Source organism: Notothenia coriiceps, unplaced genomic scaffold (assembly GCF_000735185.1).
Source record: "Notothenia coriiceps isolate Sejong01 unplaced genomic scaffold, NC01 NC01_scaffold00032677, whole genome shotgun sequence".
NCBI classification, from domain to species: Eukaryota; Metazoa; Chordata; class Actinopteri; order Perciformes; family Nototheniidae; genus Notothenia; species Notothenia coriiceps.
This window is the reverse complement of record NW_011365378.1, coordinates 2,124-21,374: the sequence shown is the minus strand read 5'-3', so window position 1 is coordinate 21,374 and position 19,251 is coordinate 2,124. Positions and strand designations below refer to the sequence as shown.

General features: G+C 42.5%; 2 protein-coding genes across 2 annotated transcripts; one reads left to right on the top strand and one right to left on the bottom strand.

Moving 5' to 3' along the window:
- The first annotated feature begins 1,030 nt into the window (after nt 1–1,030).
- Nucleotides 1,031–6,121, top strand: LOC104961002 (60S ribosomal protein L5). The gene is made up of 8 exons (XM_010789199.1): nt 1,031–1,140; nt 1,637–1,706; nt 1,784–1,899; nt 2,604–2,738; nt 3,325–3,527; nt 4,890–5,067; nt 5,719–5,807; nt 5,961–6,121. Exons 1-8 carry the CDS (start codon nt 1,138–1,140, stop codon nt 6,058–6,060), a joined length of 894 nt encoding a protein of 297 aa, XP_010787501.1. The 5' UTR covers nt 1,031–1,137; the 3' UTR covers nt 6,061–6,121.
- dipk1ab (divergent protein kinase domain 1Ab) lies at nt 5,991–9,621 on the bottom strand. The gene is made up of 4 exons (XM_010789202.1): nt 9,454–9,621; nt 8,435–8,542; nt 7,809–7,985; nt 5,991–7,726 (listed from the first exon to the last, which is right to left on the bottom strand). Exons 1-4 carry the CDS (start codon nt 9,619–9,621, stop codon nt 6,914–6,916), a joined length of 1,266 nt encoding a protein of 421 aa, XP_010787504.1. The 3' UTR covers nt 5,991–6,913.
- Between the last annotated feature and the right edge of the window lie 9,630 nt (nt 9,622–19,251).

Below are 19,251 nucleotides of genomic sequence, written 5' to 3'. Positions count from 1 at the left end.
ATCTAAACTTATGTTTAACTGTAACATGTCCAACAAGTTTTTCTTTTTTTTTCATTTTCACTCTTTATTTCGAACAGATTAAAAAACAACAAATAAAAAATAACAAATGTGAAAAACAGAATACTGTATTGTTAAATACAGTATTTATCCACATTCAAGGTAATATTTGTATATTCAACAAAAAAAACAAAAAAAAAGTCTTCATATTAATAATGATAACAAATCATATGTGTCCGAAAGGGAGTAGCAGGAAGCAAATGCTTATTAATTCCCACCCCTTACTTGATCAATGATTGTCCTTTAAATCATTATAACACCTCTATTACTTACTAAAAATTAAAAAACCCAATAACATCATGTAAAAGGTGGTAGTGTTGAATGGCATTGAAAACTCCCCAGCAATTCTGCCCATATTATTTCAAACAGGAAAAAAAACAAAAAACATGGCGTTAAAATGTTAATGTGACTAAAATACGAGACCTTGACCAGCAATGTTGGAATGTAACTACAGTAAGTAGGCGACATTTACCAATGTACTACAATGTAGTACAAGTGGGACTAATAAAGGTATTTTGATTCTGATTCTGAGCTTGGGCAAACCCTCAATTGCTCAAGATTGCTTGGCCCTCCCGAGCAGTTGGAACCCTATATGGCATGGCAGTCTCATATGTGTACAAATGTGTGATTGGGTGAACGCTGGGTGAACGTATATGGCCTTAGGTGTCATGACACTTGACATCTCTTCTGAACTACAATTTGAGAAGGCTGTCTTTTACTTGTTAGTCAATACATTTTTGTTTGGCAGCTGTATTACTGCTTAAAAATGGGTATGTGTACAATTTGTCAAATTACCTCAGCACACTTCTGGTTCTCAAAAAGTAAACATTTTCTCTGCCTTCGATGGCGTCACTTTAGTCATGGGCAGTTATCACCAGAGCTTTCATAAGTGTAAGGACTGCTCCAGCTCGCTAGGGGCAGAGTTGTAAATCCTGTGCAGCATGGCGTGTCTACGACTCATCCTGTGACACGCTATTTACGGAGCATGCGCACGCTCCTCTTCCTTTTTCCAGTGCAGTGGAGTCAAGCCCCAGTCTCTGGCTCCGGGCTCCTTCATAAGGAGACAAAAATACTGCAAAAATGGTTTGTAATTCATCCCAATATGTGTCTTCATGCATACGTAAGACATACATTATGTGCTGTGTGGTGTCAGATATTTTGAAACATACTTCTGGTGTTCTGATGAAGATAGATTAAGTCATGCTAACGCTCACCCGGGTCTGCTTAAACGTGGCCTAATGGCTTCCCTCACAAGCTCACTGCTTCCTTTCCCCTGTGTTCTACTTGTCTTATTTTCCCAATGTTGTGACCAGTTAGACCCTTACGTTTAAACTCCCTGTATTTCCATTTTATGCAGCTAACTATTTTCCCTTTGCTTATCGCGAACTATGCTGTTAGTGCTAACAGCTCGTTCACTTTCATTGGCCAAGCTAGCTAATGTTAGCCAGGTCTACCGGAACGCAAATGACAGTGACAGCCAGCTACTGTGGACAAATTAATGCACTAAACTGACGTTAAGTTACCTTTTGTGACTGCTTGGTTAGTCCCTGATACTAAATCAATGCATGTCTTCTTGCAGGGTTTTGTAAAAGTTGTGAAGAACAAGTCCTACTTCAAGAGGTACCAGGTCAAATTCAGGAGGAGGAGAGGTAAGACCCCATATGACAGTTACATTTCCCCCACTAATGTTGGGTATTGTATGCTAATGTGTATGTTTTACTTCCAGAGGGAAAGACCGACTTCTTTGCCCGCAAGCGCCTGGTTGTACAAGATAAGAACAAGTACAACACCCCCAAGTACAGGTTGATTGTCCGTTTCTCTAACAGGGACATCTGCTGCCAGGTGAGCACGTGCTGAGATAATCCAGTTTTTATTTCAAAGCAACTGGGCTATGTTTGTAGATGGGTACATGCTTGTATTGACTCCAATACCTATAGTTCTATGGAAGACAATGCTAATAGCTTTTCACTTAAACTTGAGAGCAACATGCATTGTCGAATCAATAAGGCTTTTTATAAAATGCTATTTGGATGTTTGAATGCTGCAACATTACATGACTTACAATTATAGTATGGCCTAATCTAAGTTCTATGGACATAACCTGAAAGTTATGTTTTGACTTAATGCAAGATTTATAAACATGGCTATCAGTTCTCTACTCTGTTGTGTTTACAAAAGGATGTCATCAACCTGTAGTGAGACTAGTGTGGTTTCCCTCACAATTTTAGGACTCAAGCGTTGTGTGGACATTTTCTTTAACAGAGCTCAAGAGATCATGTTTTTTGTTCATGTTCCAATGTCTGAAATGAAGGGTTAAAAATGCAGTTATCTTTGAAAAGTTATACTTGCAACCATTAGATCATCAGTGGTGTAAAATAGTTTTCGAATATTGTTCATTGCCATTTCTGGGGAAGAAATCACCCAACAAAGGTTATATAGAACATCCCCTGTGTTCTGTAGAACAATGGTCAAGACTTTTGCAATCCATTTCAATCCACATGTTCAAGTGTGCCCTAAATTCATGTTCACTTGTGATTGTGTTGCAGATCGCCTATGCAAAGATTGAGGGTGACATGATAGTCTGTGCTGCCTACTCACACGAGCTCCCAAAATACGGCATTGCCGTGGGTCTGACGAACTACGCAGCATCCTACTGCACTGGTCTGCTGCTGGCCCGCCGAGTAAGTATCAACATGTTATACATGCTGGTTCTCTGCATCATAGTCACCTCCAAATGTTGTAGGGAGACTTAGCCAGATGAGCTCTTAGAAGGAGTTCAGTCATAGTGGTGCAGTGATGATGGATTTTTGTAGGCCGCCCCGGAAGTCGGCATCCCAATAATAACATTACTTTGTGATTTATTGTAGTGTTCATGAAATCACTAGGAAAGCTAATGTTGGACTATGAACAAACCACATCACAGACGCATGGCTGCACATCCTCTAAACCAAGCTAAACGCTGTCTCGTGTCGCTGTGAGGACGTTTAGTAGTCTATTCAGTTACTTGTTGTTATCCACCATTTGTATGACTCATAGAAGCCATTCACCTGTGGGGTATTTACTGACATAATCACTTCAGCTTGTCTTAACCACAGACCTTATTCCTGGCTTCGACCCAAAAACACATTTTAGTTTTAAGAACTTATTCCTCCACTCTTTATTACATCTAAAAATTGGCACCAGGAAGAGAAGATGTGTTTTGATTAGTACATAAATAGAAGTTGTCTGCTGAACCAGATGTTTACCTTGACTGATTTCTGTCCTCAGCTTCTGAACAAGTTTGGCCTGGATAAGGTGTATGAAGGCCAGGTGGAGGTGACAGGCGATGAGTTCAACGTGGAGAGCATCGATGGTCAGCCAAGCGCGTTCACCTGCTACCTGGACGCTGGGCTCGCAAGAACCACTACAGGCAACAAGGTGTTCGGTGCCGTGAAGGGGGCCGTGGATGGAGGTCTGTCCATCCCCCACAGGTAACTTCCTGTCACATGATTGTTTTGCTTGGCAATGTGGAATGAGGTTTTGTTCCTGAATGAGATTTGTTTTATTTGATGGAGATATGCTGGCTTTATAGATTATTTAATTTAATTCTGACATGTTTTCAGAATGCTTTTTCACTATGGTTGGTTTTCCCCATGCCTACGAACTGCTTAAACTCCAATTTTTACATGTAATGTATTCTTTAAAAAAAGGTCAGAGGAGCTTGAATTCCCCAATCAGACACACCACAATGGGGTAAAAACTAGTGATTTCAGGAGACTAGGAGAACAGGCATTGCTCTTAGGGATGGGGAAAGTGAAGACATTGACAATGGAAAGTATTTGCACAGTGAATGTTTCATCTGGTATGCAGTTGAATGAATGGATGAAATGTTTAAATTAAAAGTGACTTGTTGTGTAGAGGCCTTCAGTTCCATCAGGCCACACATCCTGTCAGTTCTTCTAGCAAAGGCACATGCAAGACTTTGTCTGAGATTTTAAAAACACTTCACTTATGTTTGCAAAATCTGTTGTAACCTATTGGACAGTTTACAATGAAATGTCATGTTGATATTCTGATACTGACGGTTCTGACAAGACATTCAAAGTGTAAATCTAAAGAGAGAAAATACTATATGATTTCTCTCAGGTGTTAAAGTAAACTGAATAGCAGTTAAAATATCTATAAAGGAGGATCAGTTTCCTGTTCGAACACCATTTCATGCCATCTGTACAGACTATGTATAGTATGCCTCTGGATCAGCTTGTGGGTTTTCCGTTTACACTCGCAGATTAGTTTAAATGCGGTCGATACTGTTTGTTTGCATTCTTAAGTTGAAAATGGCACGTGGCAGTTTGACAGCCTGTTATAATGAAAAGGGTGTGATATGTCAGAATACACATTTAGATGGCGTTTTCATTTCCGGCCATACTAACATGTTACATTGTTTACGGCTCAATGCGTTGCTCGCATTTGCGATTGAATGCGTTTTAGTCAAATCCCATTTTAGGAATACTGTTATAGTAAAAACAGCACAATCTCAGTAAAACTGTTCCGTTACAATAACACCAAACGGCACTACTTTTCCACTGTTTGCTGTTTTCGAAAAACGATACGGTATAATACAACATTGTGATATTGAAGTGTACTGATATGATCTTACACTTAGTTTTGATGATACACAAGTAAGAAATGATGACCTATACGAGCCATAAAGCAGTGATGCGTTCATTGTGCCTTGACTTATGTCATGATATTAAGTCCGGAGGTTCTAATTGGATGTCTTGTAATTTTTCATGTAAACCTTGAGTTGATTTAGCTGGGCTTGAACTTTTTTTTGTTATTTTTCTCTCCAGCACCAAGCGCTTTCCTGGTTATGACACAGAGAGCAAGGAGTTCAACGCAGAGGTTCACCGCAAGCACATCATGGGCGTCAACGTGTCCGAGTACATGAGCTACCTGATGGAGGAAGACGAGGACGCCTACAAAAAGCAGTTCTCCCGCTTCATCAAGAACGGAGTTGCCCCTGATGCGGTAAGTCCTTTTCATGCACTGTTACTAAACTGCCTGTCCACAATGTACTTATTCAGCAGGTAGGGGGTGTTATTGAGTTGGGAGAAATGTGATGTTGAGGACTGGCTCGTGTGTGAACTTATTATTTCCTGGTTGAAGAGCTATTTATCATTAGTGGCAGATTTCACATTGGCATTGGCAATTCCTCATAAGAAAGATCTGGGTCATGGCACAGGAATTTCAGCCTTTGACTCTGCAAAATAAGCCACAAACCCTTATGAATTTAGTATGGTCAATGCCACTTTATTTCATACATTTTGGACATTTAAACTAGCTTTCAATTCAGCCATTGAACCTCTTACTGTAGAGTGGCTTCCTCCTACATTTTGCAATAGAATATACATTCTGATAAACGGGAATCAGAATGACAGCCGAAAGATATCCTCAAAATAAAAAGTTGTGGACTTGTTGGTGTATAAATCCACCAATCACAATACATGTCTTATTATTCAATAAACAGACATTTGCAAAAAACATATTTTCATATACATTGAGCTTAAATATTTGGGAGTACAGAATTTGTGTGAAAGGTTTAAGAAAGCTAGTATGTGTAAAGAATGAATTATGTTCAGTTAACACTTGGACAAGCATTTGACTGGAAATGTCTTTCAGATCGAGGAAATGTACAAAAAGGCTCAAGCTGCCATTCGTGAAAACCCAGTCCACGAAAAGAAGCCAGTCAAGGATGTCAAGAAGAAGAGGTGAGAAATGCTGACATTTTGAGAAACACTGTTAAAATGTGGATGAAATATTCACATGTGCCAAGTGTTGGCTATTTGAAACTTTTAAGACACCTGGAAAACACAAACACTTAGAACAGCCTGTAAATGCTAATGGTGCCTCTGTTATGACAGGTGGAACCGTGCCAAGCTCTCCCTGGCCCAGAGGAAAGACCGTGTCGCCCAGAAGAAGGCCAGCTTCCTCCGCGCTCAGGAACAGGAGGATCCAGAATGAGGGGTCACTCTGCTCCGTTCCACACATCAAGATTTGTTCTAATAAATCTATTGAAAAAGAATCCAACCCTCTTGTGTCCTTTCTGTAAACTACAGCAGTGTCTGGGGCTTCTTGATGCCCTTTAAAGGGAAATCTTTACAGTACTGTTGTTTAACCACTAAACACTATGGTTTATAGACTGATTAGCTTGCTATAAAAGCACAAAGGGATTCATAAATGAATGCAACTAAACTTGGCATCCAATTCCAACCAACCGGTTAAGAGTGAATGTCATTTTAACTTCAGTGTTACTTGCATGAATCGAACATTAGGTGACAGTCTTTTCAGATCTTATACGTACTGTGTATATATAATTTAAACATTTGTGTACAGTAGGATACCACTTTGAACATTTCATCTCATAACTTTTCTCTTTTTTAAATCTGGGTTGGAATAAAATTGTATTTTAGATTTCTCCTTTGGCCATCCATAGTTTTCATGATTGACAATGAAATAGTTTCTGCAACCGACATAACTTTTAGAACTTGGGTAAGTACGTGCAAAGACAAGTGGAATAACAGTTTAAAGTGCCCTCAAACTTAAGACTGCACTGCAAAGAGGTAAAGCAAGATCTCACTATCCAGGTGTTGCATTTGTCAAATTTATTGATTTCCCTGTTTCAAAAATGTGCAAATATGTTGCTCCAGTACTGACAAAGATTACTTGTTTAATTCAATAAAGTCACCATGCCTGACAGCTTCAGGGTTTACCATCAGTTACACATGTCAAAGGGATATAAGGTGAATACTAAACTTATGTAACGATTGTACAATATTTAAAAACATATATGTATGGTTGTCGTGCCTCTCAGCACTTAGGAGTCTTTCGTATGAGAGATTTTCTTCCAAAGCAAAGTCTTGAGATTGTTCAGAATTAGTGAGTGCTCAATCTCCATCTGTTCTGAGGAACCCTTCAGAGCGATGCAGGCGTACAGCTGCTTCTCCAGCTCCTCCCTCACATCAGCCGGGGCCCCCCTCAGAGTGTAGTCCCTCAGGGCCTCGCAGGCTTTGGCTAAATTGGGCCTGGTGACCTCGGGGGTGCAGCGGTGCTTGGTGAGGTCACAGGAAGTGAGGCAGTCTGCCCCGTAGAGACAATCCTCATCCACATCGCATCGTTGCTGTCTAATGTTTTCTTGGAAAATGGCTTCAGGAACAATGTACCTTGCGTCCATCACCTTCAGGTCGTGACGCTCATTGTATCCGAACCTGGTGGCGCTCACGTCGCACATGAGGAAGCTGCCGAACGTTCCGTGGAAGACGTCCTCCACCAGCTCCAGCAGTCCGATGGAGATCTTTGCCTTGTGAGGCCAGGAGGGGGTGAACCACTGGTCCATGCTGCGGCGCACACCGGCCGGGATCCACACCTCCATGACCCAGGGCAGACTGATCCCGTACAGGGGTGAGTACGGGACCTTCTCCATCACATACAGGTCTCCACAGAAGCCCAGCAGCTTGGGCGTGTGCTCTCTGTCCTGCAGGACCAGCGCTAACAGGAACTCGTTGAGCTGCAGCAGAGCCCAGGTGGAGCGGGCCTCAGGCAGCGAGATGTGGCCGTCTTTGTTGGCGTCTGTTATGGACAGGACTTGTGTTGCCAGATCTGCAAGGTTGGCCTGATCCACCACTTTAGACTGTCAAGAAATAAACGTTTTAAAACCATTTTTAATCACCCTCCATGTTGGATTGTATTTTGTTAGATGGAGGCTTCCTGACCTTTAGGTGGTTGAGGATCATCTCTCTGAACCTCTCCACAGATGTCCCCTTGGTGGGCTGGTTGAAGGCCGCAGACTCCTTCCTGTGCTGCATCGCATTTCCCAAATCATAATGAGGAGCCTCCTCCATCTGGCACTTAATGACTCCCTCCAAGTCTCCCCAGGTCCCAGAGTACACCTTATAGAAATGTGTCAGGTCAAATGAATATACTCGTCGTATGAGGTGCAGTGTATTTCCTATAGATTGTGATGTCGGGCTTTGTGACAGCCCTAATTGTTCATACTGTATTTAAATCGTTAATAACATTTAACACATTTTAAGACGTTTTACACTATAAGCAAACTTGAACACCAATGTGTTGAAGCAGGGCACAGTCAACAGCAGGGTTCTAATGCATGACAACTGCAAGACGAGGAAGAGGGAGTGAGGCAAGTTACCAAGTTTTTATATTTCATAATATTGCATTACAGTGAGAATACAGACATTTCATATGGGAGAAGAACGAGAACCTACCGATGCACATTCATCCGACAGAACAAACGCACTTAAATATCTAAAAAACAACCCCTTGAACAACAAGCAGTCTGTAGAGGATTGTTTGATTTATTGAAATATTAAAAACGGACCTGGCTTTTGGGCTTCATGGTGAAGCACTTCCCCAGGTAGAGCGTGTCTTTGTCACACAGACTGCTGCAGGCCGAGCCGTCAATGACTCCCTTCCTGTATTTGTCACACTGAAAATACAATTGAAATATTGGTAAACTGGAAATAGAACAATATCATCAGGAGAGAAGATTATAGGACATATAGGACGAGGCCTGGATAGTAGGGGTGCACCGAATGGGAAATTTTTGGCCGAAACCGATACCGAAGATAGGAAACAGTTGGCCGAATGCCGAAAGGCCGAAAATGATTTATATATATATATATATAATGTATACATTTTTTACCAATGTTGTTCAGCTCCCTGATTATGGAAAAATACATGATTATGGCAAAACTTAACTTAAATAATAATCACTATTATGGGTCCATAAAACATTTATTCAGCACTTTTGAATGCATACTGTACATTAATTCAAAGTCAAGTGCATTTTCTTTTTAAAACTACATAAACATCTAGGCCAGTAGGCCTACAACAAAATAGTGTAAATAAAGACTGTAACAGCCAGGCCTTCAACAACAACAAATGCACCTATAAGTTTGGTAACCTAACGTGTTGTTGTGATGACGTAATCAAAACATGGCGACAAGCACGGCGCGCGACCATGCTCGCGGCTGGCTCACAGGCAGCCAACATGTCTGCCGCTTGGAGATATTTCAAAATATCAGAGAAAGAGGCGCGGATTGCAATTTGTAAAACGTGTTCAGCTGACATTTCTCGAGGGGGTTTAACTGCAAAGACTTTCACCACTTCGGGATTACTCCACCACTTGAAATCAAAACACCCCGACAAATATGCGGAGTATGATCAACGTAACCCTGTTCTCTGACATTCGGTGATATTTTTTCGATAACTTTTAACCATTTTCGGCCGATAATTTTCGGTGGCCGAATATTCGGTGCATCCCTCTTAATTATGTTTATTTACTTGTTCCAAGGGCGTTATGACTTGCATCTGCCACTATATGTCTGTCAAACTTGCCAGCAGCAGTGGACCCCCGACTTGAAAGTCCTCCTTAAGAGTGGATACTGGCCAGCTTCGGTCAGTATTTCCACACTTTACACCTTGGACCTCCTGAGCTCCTTTGAAGAGCTCAAGGTCATCTCTCCGGGATTCTCCAGACAGGCCTTTGCAAAGCTGCTGGAGCATCGCACAAAGTGTGGAGGAAGAGTAAGTGTAAATATTCTTTACCATATTATACATTATAAGACCTTACATACACAACGTTTAGTCGCTGTACCGCTATGGCACTATTTAATTCAGAAGAGGGTAACTAATCTACACAGACGTCGTGACGACGGGGGTATCTGTAGTATCGGAATATACGTGAGTGATGTCGATTGATATTACGACGTGCTCAACGCATTATATATTTCCACGATCGCGTGAAATTACAACCGAAGACATGCGAGGTCCGTGACAACTCACATATGGATTGTGTAATACTCGTCTTAATCGAACCATTATGAAAATAATACGCCTGGTCCTGCTTGCACGTAATAATTTGACAGATTTTTTACTTCAAAAGCCAGGCGTACACACTGTCTGTCCACTAAATTACTTTTGTAATCGCTAGTTTTGTAGTTTTGATAAAAAAAACAACGTCATTCAATCGCATCGGGAACCTCACTAGCTTTGGTTTGCTAAGTAGACTTCCTAAATTTCGAGTCAAGAGATCACAAATCAGGAACAATTAGCACAGGTGGGGTGTCTAAATAGATTCTAAAATGGTCGGTGTCGTAGACTGACAACACCGCGACACTAGGAGAAACTTTACTGCCCATCATCTGCAAATGTCTTGTTAGTACCTCGTCTACGTAGTGGAGCATTGAATTAGCGGAGGAGGACGCATCCGCTAGGGAAGACGCCTTCGAGTTAGATAGTCCGTAATGACCGGTTGTTGCGTGGTTTTGTGAATCGACCTACTTTGTACGGATGATAGACACTACAAACACAAAGTCAGACAGGGTAGATATCAATAGAGAAGAATAAGTACGGAGTGTAGTCCAAGGTAACGAGGGTGAGGGAGCTATTGAAATCGGAAACTGTAGGCGGGGACGGGGGCGGACGTTGTCCTACTCACTACACGTGTGGTAGACACGGAGGGAAATGGACATTGAAGTTGTTCTGAGTTACTCACTCCCTCTATGAGCCTCCCACGCCCAATAAATTTGAGACTTGACGGGACGGGGTTGAGTGTCGCGGGTGTAGTGTAGACATGCGCCGAATGCCTGTTGTACGATCCGCGAGACTGAAGACGAATCCCATGATAGACTGAAAGGCTTTCTAAGGTTGGAGGGATTAGAACACCTAAAATCAATCTAAACAAACTTTAGTTAAGTTCTTTGATGTAAATTTCTCAACATGACAATAAATCATCGTTAGTAAAGGATAACCATCTTTACAACGGAATGGGGCACACAAAACTCGGTGCAATCGAAAAAATGCGATTAGAGTACAACCAACAGCACTTTCTCTCTCCGTGAAGATCAAACCTGCTCACCGAGTGACAACTAACCAGGACCTCGGGTTATTAGAGAAAATCGAGATCCTTATACGAGAACCCAAACTTTCTGTGTGCCTTTTGGTTATTCAAGGTGTTATTGTCTCTGACACGAAGACAACTCCTGAGTAACAATAATACGTCGTACCACATTTACGATATTCACGATGGATGCTTGATTGTCTATCATGAGACCTCTTAGTTTCGGATATTCTGTCTGCATAGAATTACAATAGTAAATAAGTAGTTGATTCGGTGTAGTTATTGTAGACAAAATTTTGTTATTTACCAGGAGCAAGACGTTACAATGAATGACACAAGGGTGTTTAGTTCACTTTTCCGGTCGTATTCCCACATACAGAACTGAGATCTCGGCAACCCAATCCAGATTGTACTTCGTACCTGTTGTCTTGTATTTTAGTTCAATACGTTCTCGCCAATATTACTAGCTTCAGTCGTTACTCTTAACTAGTCAACTAAACTTTCTCTTAACAAGACGAATTATTGGTACTTTATACTACTGCGAGCGTGGCAGCGGCTCTGTTGGCCTCAACCTCTCTTGGGTGGACCGGACGCGAAGAACGTGAAAACAGATGTTGGGGGGGACATTGGCGCGCAGGAGACAGACTCGAAGAGGAGAATAGGACAGGAGCAAAAAGTACCAGAAAAGTGGCAAGGGAGAACAAGAAAACGCTTTTACCCACGTTAGAGACAGTTAACTTAGGCAATGTGTTAAAGAACGCGAGAGAGAGTGAAAACGCCCGAATCCACGTGCTACAGGAGTGACGGGAGGTAAAGTTGATCGTGGGCGGCCACGAATGCGCGCTGTAGTAGAACCCCGTGCATGAGACTCGAGCGTATAGTGTAATCGTGCGTAGTTGCCATTCAGGACAATGGAAGCTAAACTTGTTTCTGCTAGCTAAGCATACCAATGCAAACTTTGGACTTGGGAGGTGAGTTGTCCTAAGGATGTGTGATAAAAGAGCAAGGGCGCAGCTGCGACGCGCCCGTTGGTAGGGAGCTGGCACTTCACTGGGCGAGCGTGGCTTGCACCCGTGCCGGAGCCGCCGACCCTAGCGATTCGCAGAGCACGGGTGGTACGTTGACGCGGCGGATGAGAGTGATGTGGTTACCTCGCACCGCCTAACTGACCGGAATGTTTTGTGCTGATTTCCGGGGATGTAGGGGAAGGAAAATGTCTATTTACGTGTGAAATCGATGTCTTCCGTCTCACCGCAGTAGTGTATAATCTAGTTAATTCGACGGATACATGGACCGAAACGTAGGTTTCGTCTACATGTTATAGTCATAATTTCTTTAGTATGTTGTTATAAAGTCATAACTTTAGTACTTGCAGATAGAGTAAGAAATATTGTTCGCATCTACATAATATACTTACTATTAGATATGATGCAAACGATATACATGAGTAAATGTCCTGAAAAAAACGCCCCGTCTCTGTACTTACAGGTTACTTAGTACTAAGGAAATAAACAAGACGGATACGGCTTAGAAGAGAGAGGGACTCATTTGGTGTGAGAATCTTTGGGGGTGTGTAGTACATAGGACATGAGTAGCGCATTTAGTTGTGATATGCACCATCGTTCCGACAGGTGTGTTAAGCCGTAACAGACACTCTATCTGTGCACAATTACCCAATTACTCATCGTGTTGCGTGCTTCCTTTAGATGTAGTTCGTTTGGCGTATATAGTTGTTAGAAACTACAATCAAAGAGGATTTTACAAAGGATTCAGAGTTAAGGTAAGGATGGTTAATTATATGCACTTCCTGGATGACGGTAGAGCGACAGACTCGAACTAAAACATCTCGAAACTGGCTCTTGAGATATTTTAGTTAGTCCATATGTCTTGTTACGACACCCTTGTGTCGCTTACTTGAGTCTATGAGCCGTGTATCGAGTAGTTCTATCAGTGCGATAAATAGGCATCGGTATTTCTTTTTAGTTTTTACTCTGTTATATCTAAGCGTATAATAGAAAGAAAAACAGCGACTTGGCCGTGTTACACACGCGCTAAGAGGTCCTGTTTATTGCAGTTCGTACTGGCTATTGACTCGAGCGTTATCTCTGTCTAGACGCTCCTTCTGATCTATCACGCTCTCGTGGTCGGTCTCAACAGTACCTTGTTGTACTCTTTCCTAGTAGAGTTACGAAAATACGTTGTTACTACTCATACGTTCGCGGAGTATCAACTCAGATATCACCAAGTCTGGTTTGGAGTCTATTACGAAAAGAATACCTCCTCGTAGAGTATACTACAGGTCTCTATATAATGTAAGATTGTCAGCGAAACAATAGTTAATTATCACGCGTAGTTGTCTCATTACACTTTAGACGTCGATGTCATCTACGTAATATGGCTCACCCTAGCGACTCGTGGTTATAACTATAAATTGAAGGTTATGTCTGAACTTCACAGCGACATAGGTGGCACTACATCCGAATCGCTAGCCCTAGTCAGAATGTTGACATAAAAAGCTAGTCGTAGAATAAGTTTCTCACGAGGCAAGTCGCGCACCGTGTGTACGTCAGACAATAAATTAGAGGGGCGATGACGTCGAGTATAAGCAGCGAGTGAGTAAAGTCCAGGAATGTCAGTCGTGGACTGAACAGAGATACCAAATCGTTGCGTCGCCAGGCTGAACCTGTCCACCGGCAAGTCATATATTGCCGCAGGTACAATGTCGACGACACCTGTTTTGGGGTCTATGACGGTGGGTACGAAACACTTACCTAAAATTCTCCTCGCCTACCACACACACCACTCACGCATATCTACATCACATCTCACACTACAACAACAGCTATGCACATATAACATCACACAACCACACAACAACACTAACACACAAAGCACCACACACCACACACACAATCACTCAACACCCCGTACACCACACCACACAGCGGCACAACACACAACTGACGCACCGATACCATAGCCAACACAGAGCCGAATCTACTCCACACACCGAACACCAGCGTCGCCACACACGTAGCAGACACTTACCAAAGTATACTAGCTTCCACACACCCACGGCGACCGTACTGTACGCTATCGTCAGCGCACCGCAGCGTGTCTACGCCACGTGTAACTCCATTTTACTAGCCGTCAATCGCACCGCATGGCGTCCTCTCTCTCTGCTACGTTGCCTCTAACCTACTACTACTCTACTCATCGTTCTAACGTCATTTCGCGTTAAAACTCTTCCAATGCATGTCTTATTTGTGCTCGATCGTATCTTTGTTAGTTGTATTTGCCCATAGCCGAATTACATTGATATTGGGTGAACTGGAGTAACCTCATTCGTATATTACTTCTTACTCAAAGGAGCGTCATTTAGAAGTGTGTGTGATGACGTGTGATTTGTGTCTGGTGCTATGTCCACCGTTACAGATATATTATGTGATAGTGAGCTCAGCGTCTAGGAGTCCTACATTACTTGGAGTAGGCAAAATAATTTACATATAGTGGAGCAGCTAATAACACCTGTTCAGTCCTGACTTCTCTCCACTCGCTCTTCTCTCATCTCACGACCGCTGTCGTTGGCAGACTCACTTACACACATACACACCACAGTTACTACCTAACCACACACCAACAAACACTCACACAACACCGTGCACATTTTCGCAATTGTTGTTTGACAGTGCTGAGAAGCAAAAATTTTGGACAGGCTGAAGGCGCGTTCTAAGAAGTTGTGTTAAGTATGGCTCACTTAACGCTATGGCCCGTATCTGTTAGTGGCTAGTCAGAGTGGTGAAGAGGTGAGGATAGAGTGGGGCGGTGGAGGAGAGAGGAATTTGTAGAGGGGACGCGAGGAGTTAGTCTGTCCCGGAGGCAGGGAGTGAATCGCAGAGAAACCAGGCAGAGACTCTTCGGGGAGGTGTCACCGGCTGGGGGACGTCGTCACTGGATGTTGGGGAGGCAACGGGTCCTTTGCGAGGGTTAACACGACAATTGTTTCCGTCGTCTCCGAAGAACGGTTAGGTGCCCACGGCTTTGCTCAAGGGGAGGCGGGGCGTCGGGACTTGCGGGTGTCCGTAGCTAAAATGGAAAGACAGAGGAATGCAGAAGAGGAGGGAGACTAAGCGAGGGACGCGAGCACGGAGGGGCGCCGTTTACCGCAGAGGTGCGGCATAGAGGTACCGCGACTCGACCTTTACGACATACTTAAAGTACCGACGCTCTCGTCTGCCTACTATTCCTCGCCTTCGCTTTTTCCTGCGTGCTTCGTCTCTCGAGCGCGCGCGCGCACCGCGTGCAGCTCTACCCACATCGCGACTCTCCGCTGCCATCAACAGATCATCTTGCTACTAGATGTGTGTTGGTACAACACGGCAGGGGGCAGTTTTGACCACCGAAGAAACCGGTCGTTAACGTAGCGGTCAGATTTCGAGTCGCTCGTCTGAGCTCAAGAAACGTAGAATTTTTGATTGGTTATCAAGGCGCTACTTGCTAGTGCAGAGATGGTTGAAGCTACTCGATAGTATAGACATATGAAGATTACATAAAAAAAGGTTTGCGGTAAAATTACAGGCAACTACACGTTAGTTTTGTATGGCCCATTCCAGAGTCTTTTAGGCAGCTCCCACTTTGATGTCCAGTTGCATGGTAACAAAAATTGAAACGCAGGTAGAGACCCGTTTCATGATGACTCCAAAGGGTGTTATGTCATTTCGGTGGTATTTCACATGAACTGAGCATCTTGAAACTCTATATCAGATTTGACGTACGTACCGTTGGTCTGTATCCTTAGACAATACGTTGCCAATATTGCTAAGTGTCATATAGTGCGTTAGCAAAAGTTGGAGTAAAACACTCAATGCACTTTCTAAAGTCATCAATAACTGGTACGACAGTTTAGTCGGGTCGGGGGGAATTGGTGACGATTGTCGGAGGGGGTGCACACGAGGCTGTGGAGTGCTATATTGGTAGCGATGCGCAGTTGTTACATACGGAGCTGGAGGAGACCAAAAGGACTCCTTGTACCACTTAAGCTGGTTATTTGATAAGACAACCAAATAGAGTTACAGGATAAGATAGGTAGGATTTCTGACACGTAGGCATGTACAACTACTTCATATAGTAGGTCGTCCAATTATCGACCTCTTGTTTTGTTGGGTTTTATATTGACTGTTTCGTTAAAATTTCGTTCATTGTGTTTCTTTGCTGTACTTTAATCTCCTTTCGAAATAACCGACGCCACCAATTTCCACGGTAGTATATTTCAATGTACTGTCCTTTAGGATATTCTCTAGGCCTTTTATTATTAACGTATCCGTAGGGGCAAGACCTTTTCCGTTTCTAGAGACGAGAACCTGTACTACACGAGGTGGTTGCAACCAATACCATTCGGTCGTTCTATATGAACCTTTCTAAATCCTTAAATTGTAAGATCCACAAAGTTTTTCCTAGTTTCACTTACCAAGTAACGAGTCCTACGTAAGGGTCCCTGCGACTCGTAAAAGAAAGTTGTTAAATTCAACACATGTTCACTTTACAAACCGGACTACGACGCGTATCCCTTTTCAGTATACCCAGTTGTATAAGTTCCCACTAGAAGTAACTCCTCATACTTATGGTTAGGATTTATGATTTCAGTCATTTCATAAATGTAAAGACTATCGTGTAGTTCAAGACCGCCTATTAAGCACGAAACTCTCGTCGTCGTTAGCCCCTTTATGTCTTCTTGTCTTTCTTCCCCGTCTAGTCTTTGGTTTAAAACTCCACAAAACTTATGTGTTAACATAACAAATCGTAATTACTTATGTTTCATTGTCGTTGTACAGATCCAACTCCGATTTAGTTGTTCTATGAAATTGTAATTTAAGTATTCATTTAATTGGGATTAATTACAAAGGAAGAAGTAGAAGTGACCAACAGACCTGAACGAAATCCGTGAAAACTGAAAGGAGAAGTACAACCTTCCTTTGTTCGTAGTCCTGTGATTTCGGCAGAACATGACCGACGGCAATGGGTGGACGTTGGAGAAGGTTGCGGAGTCGTACGAAGGAAGATCCCACGGGGTTCAGGAGGTAAGGGAAACAGATGTAGACTTATGTGTTTTATAACAATATACCTGTATGATATTTCATTCTAACGAAGTGCTCCGTCTCGTGAAGGTTAACTCATGATAAGAGAGGGTACATGTATATTTCTACTAAACAGTGACAGTTCCTGAAGTAATACATTTACCGGCCCAGCTTACCGTTTCCGGGTATATGAGGTAGGTTAAAGACACTGGTCTTTACTAAACCCGGACTGAAAAAAAGGAAATTTGAGTATTTGAAAATGTTCCATCACAATTCAAAACGAGTTGAATGGAGGAGCTCGGTGGAATAAAAAATCTCGTTGACGGTACAAGACGTTGGTACACGTTACGACGCGGAGAGGGTGTTATCTACGGAAAGAGGAGAACGTCAGAGGCACATTCGTACTGAACTAGTTCATAGAAAAAGAACCGACTTTCAATCGGATTTAGAGGTAGTGCAAATACATATAATGTACTTAGGGTTAAAAGTAATATCGTATTGTTATACAAAATTTTGAGTTTGTACTGAAGTTTATTAGTTACATATGGTGTTATTCTTTGATTCTATTGGGAATTTGATTTACTTGCAAGATTGGGAGATGTACTATACACGTATTGAGTCCGTTCCATATGAAGTATATTGTCTTGAAGTTTATAATTAATTACTTTATAGACTTTTGACCTGGGTACGGTAACTTTGAAGGGTGCCGGTTGTCGCGCCTGTACTACGAGGGAGGTCTCTCCCTTACGAGGTGGCGTCGTTGTAGATAAACGGAGACCGTCTCAGCACATGGCGGACCAACATGAAGTTGCGAGGACCTAATTCCGCGAGAAAAACAGCAGACGTTCGAAGGAAGCTTCAGCTACCCGCCTCGAACGACGACAGACTTTTTCTGTACTTCATCACCCTATCGCCCTATACACTGTTTTGATATAAACGTTCACGTTTTTTATATATATTAAGTCATCCAACTTAGACGTTGGATTTTTGTAATATAAACAATATGGTAAGACAGCCATTTCCCTAACGAAGGCGACGGGGAGTGTGAATCCATTTCGGGGAGTTACGAAACGACGTCACGACAAACTTCCTACAGAAAGTCTTCATGGGCTACAAAGACTACAAGGACATCTTTATTATAACCGTCATTTACATGACAATGTGTGTTGTGCATTGCCAAAACTCTTTGTTTCAACACGTTTGTATAAATTGGTGGAAAATTGTGTTTAACTACCAATGTTTGATACCTTTGACCTGTATAGTCTCTATTTTGTACCTGGTATCAAACCGGAACGATAACGAACTTCTAATACAGGACAGATGACTTTAGGTCACTCCCAGGGTAATGCCACCGTACTTTTTAGTCGGAATTAACGGAATTTTAACCGACGAGAAATCCTAGTTTAGACATTTAAGTTTGTCAGTACTGTTACTTATACATCGACCACAATAGAGCAGCACGAATGGTCTACGGGTAAGGAAGTGCAGCCTTTAGGTGCAGCTGTGGTACAGTAGACTCTGTGTTACATCGAGAGCAGACTCAAGGAGTTCTGAACGTCAGAGAAGGTCCTCGGAGAATGATCAGACTATTTGTCATCTGCTACCTGAAATAGTTCTAATTTTGAACGATACTAATTGTGTTCGGTACACGTTTACTGTTTCCTGTGTTGTTGTGGAAATATCCTCCGAGTGGAAGTGTATAGAACACACTCTTCACGGACTACTTCCCTTCAGTGGAAAAAAGGACAAGGTAGGTAACCGTACGTGACACTCGTACAGGTCAGCACGAAAACTTCGTTATTACTCCAATACTACACAGTAGATTTTTTCATATCGTTATTATCCCGTTTTGGAAGGTGAGTGGACGAAACCTGTACATAGAAACAACAGTCCCGTGTGTGCCGCTGTGTCCATCGACAACTGGACGAGGTTGGAGAAGGGGTCGCCAGTAGGACGAGGGAGGACCAAGAAGGGTGAGGTATATTAGACTACCATTTTTCCAACGACCTTAACAACACGTTTCTCCGATGTATGATGATATGATTTGTCATATCGAATCTATAAATGATGAAGTCATAATATTTATATATTTTTATATTTACATGCACTATGTTTTTATAAAAGTGTATGGAGCGTAAACCATCGTACCCGAGCTCGTACGTAATGTTGACTCTTTACCAAGTACCACCAGTCGAGGACCTCTCGTCCTTCCTGTGAACG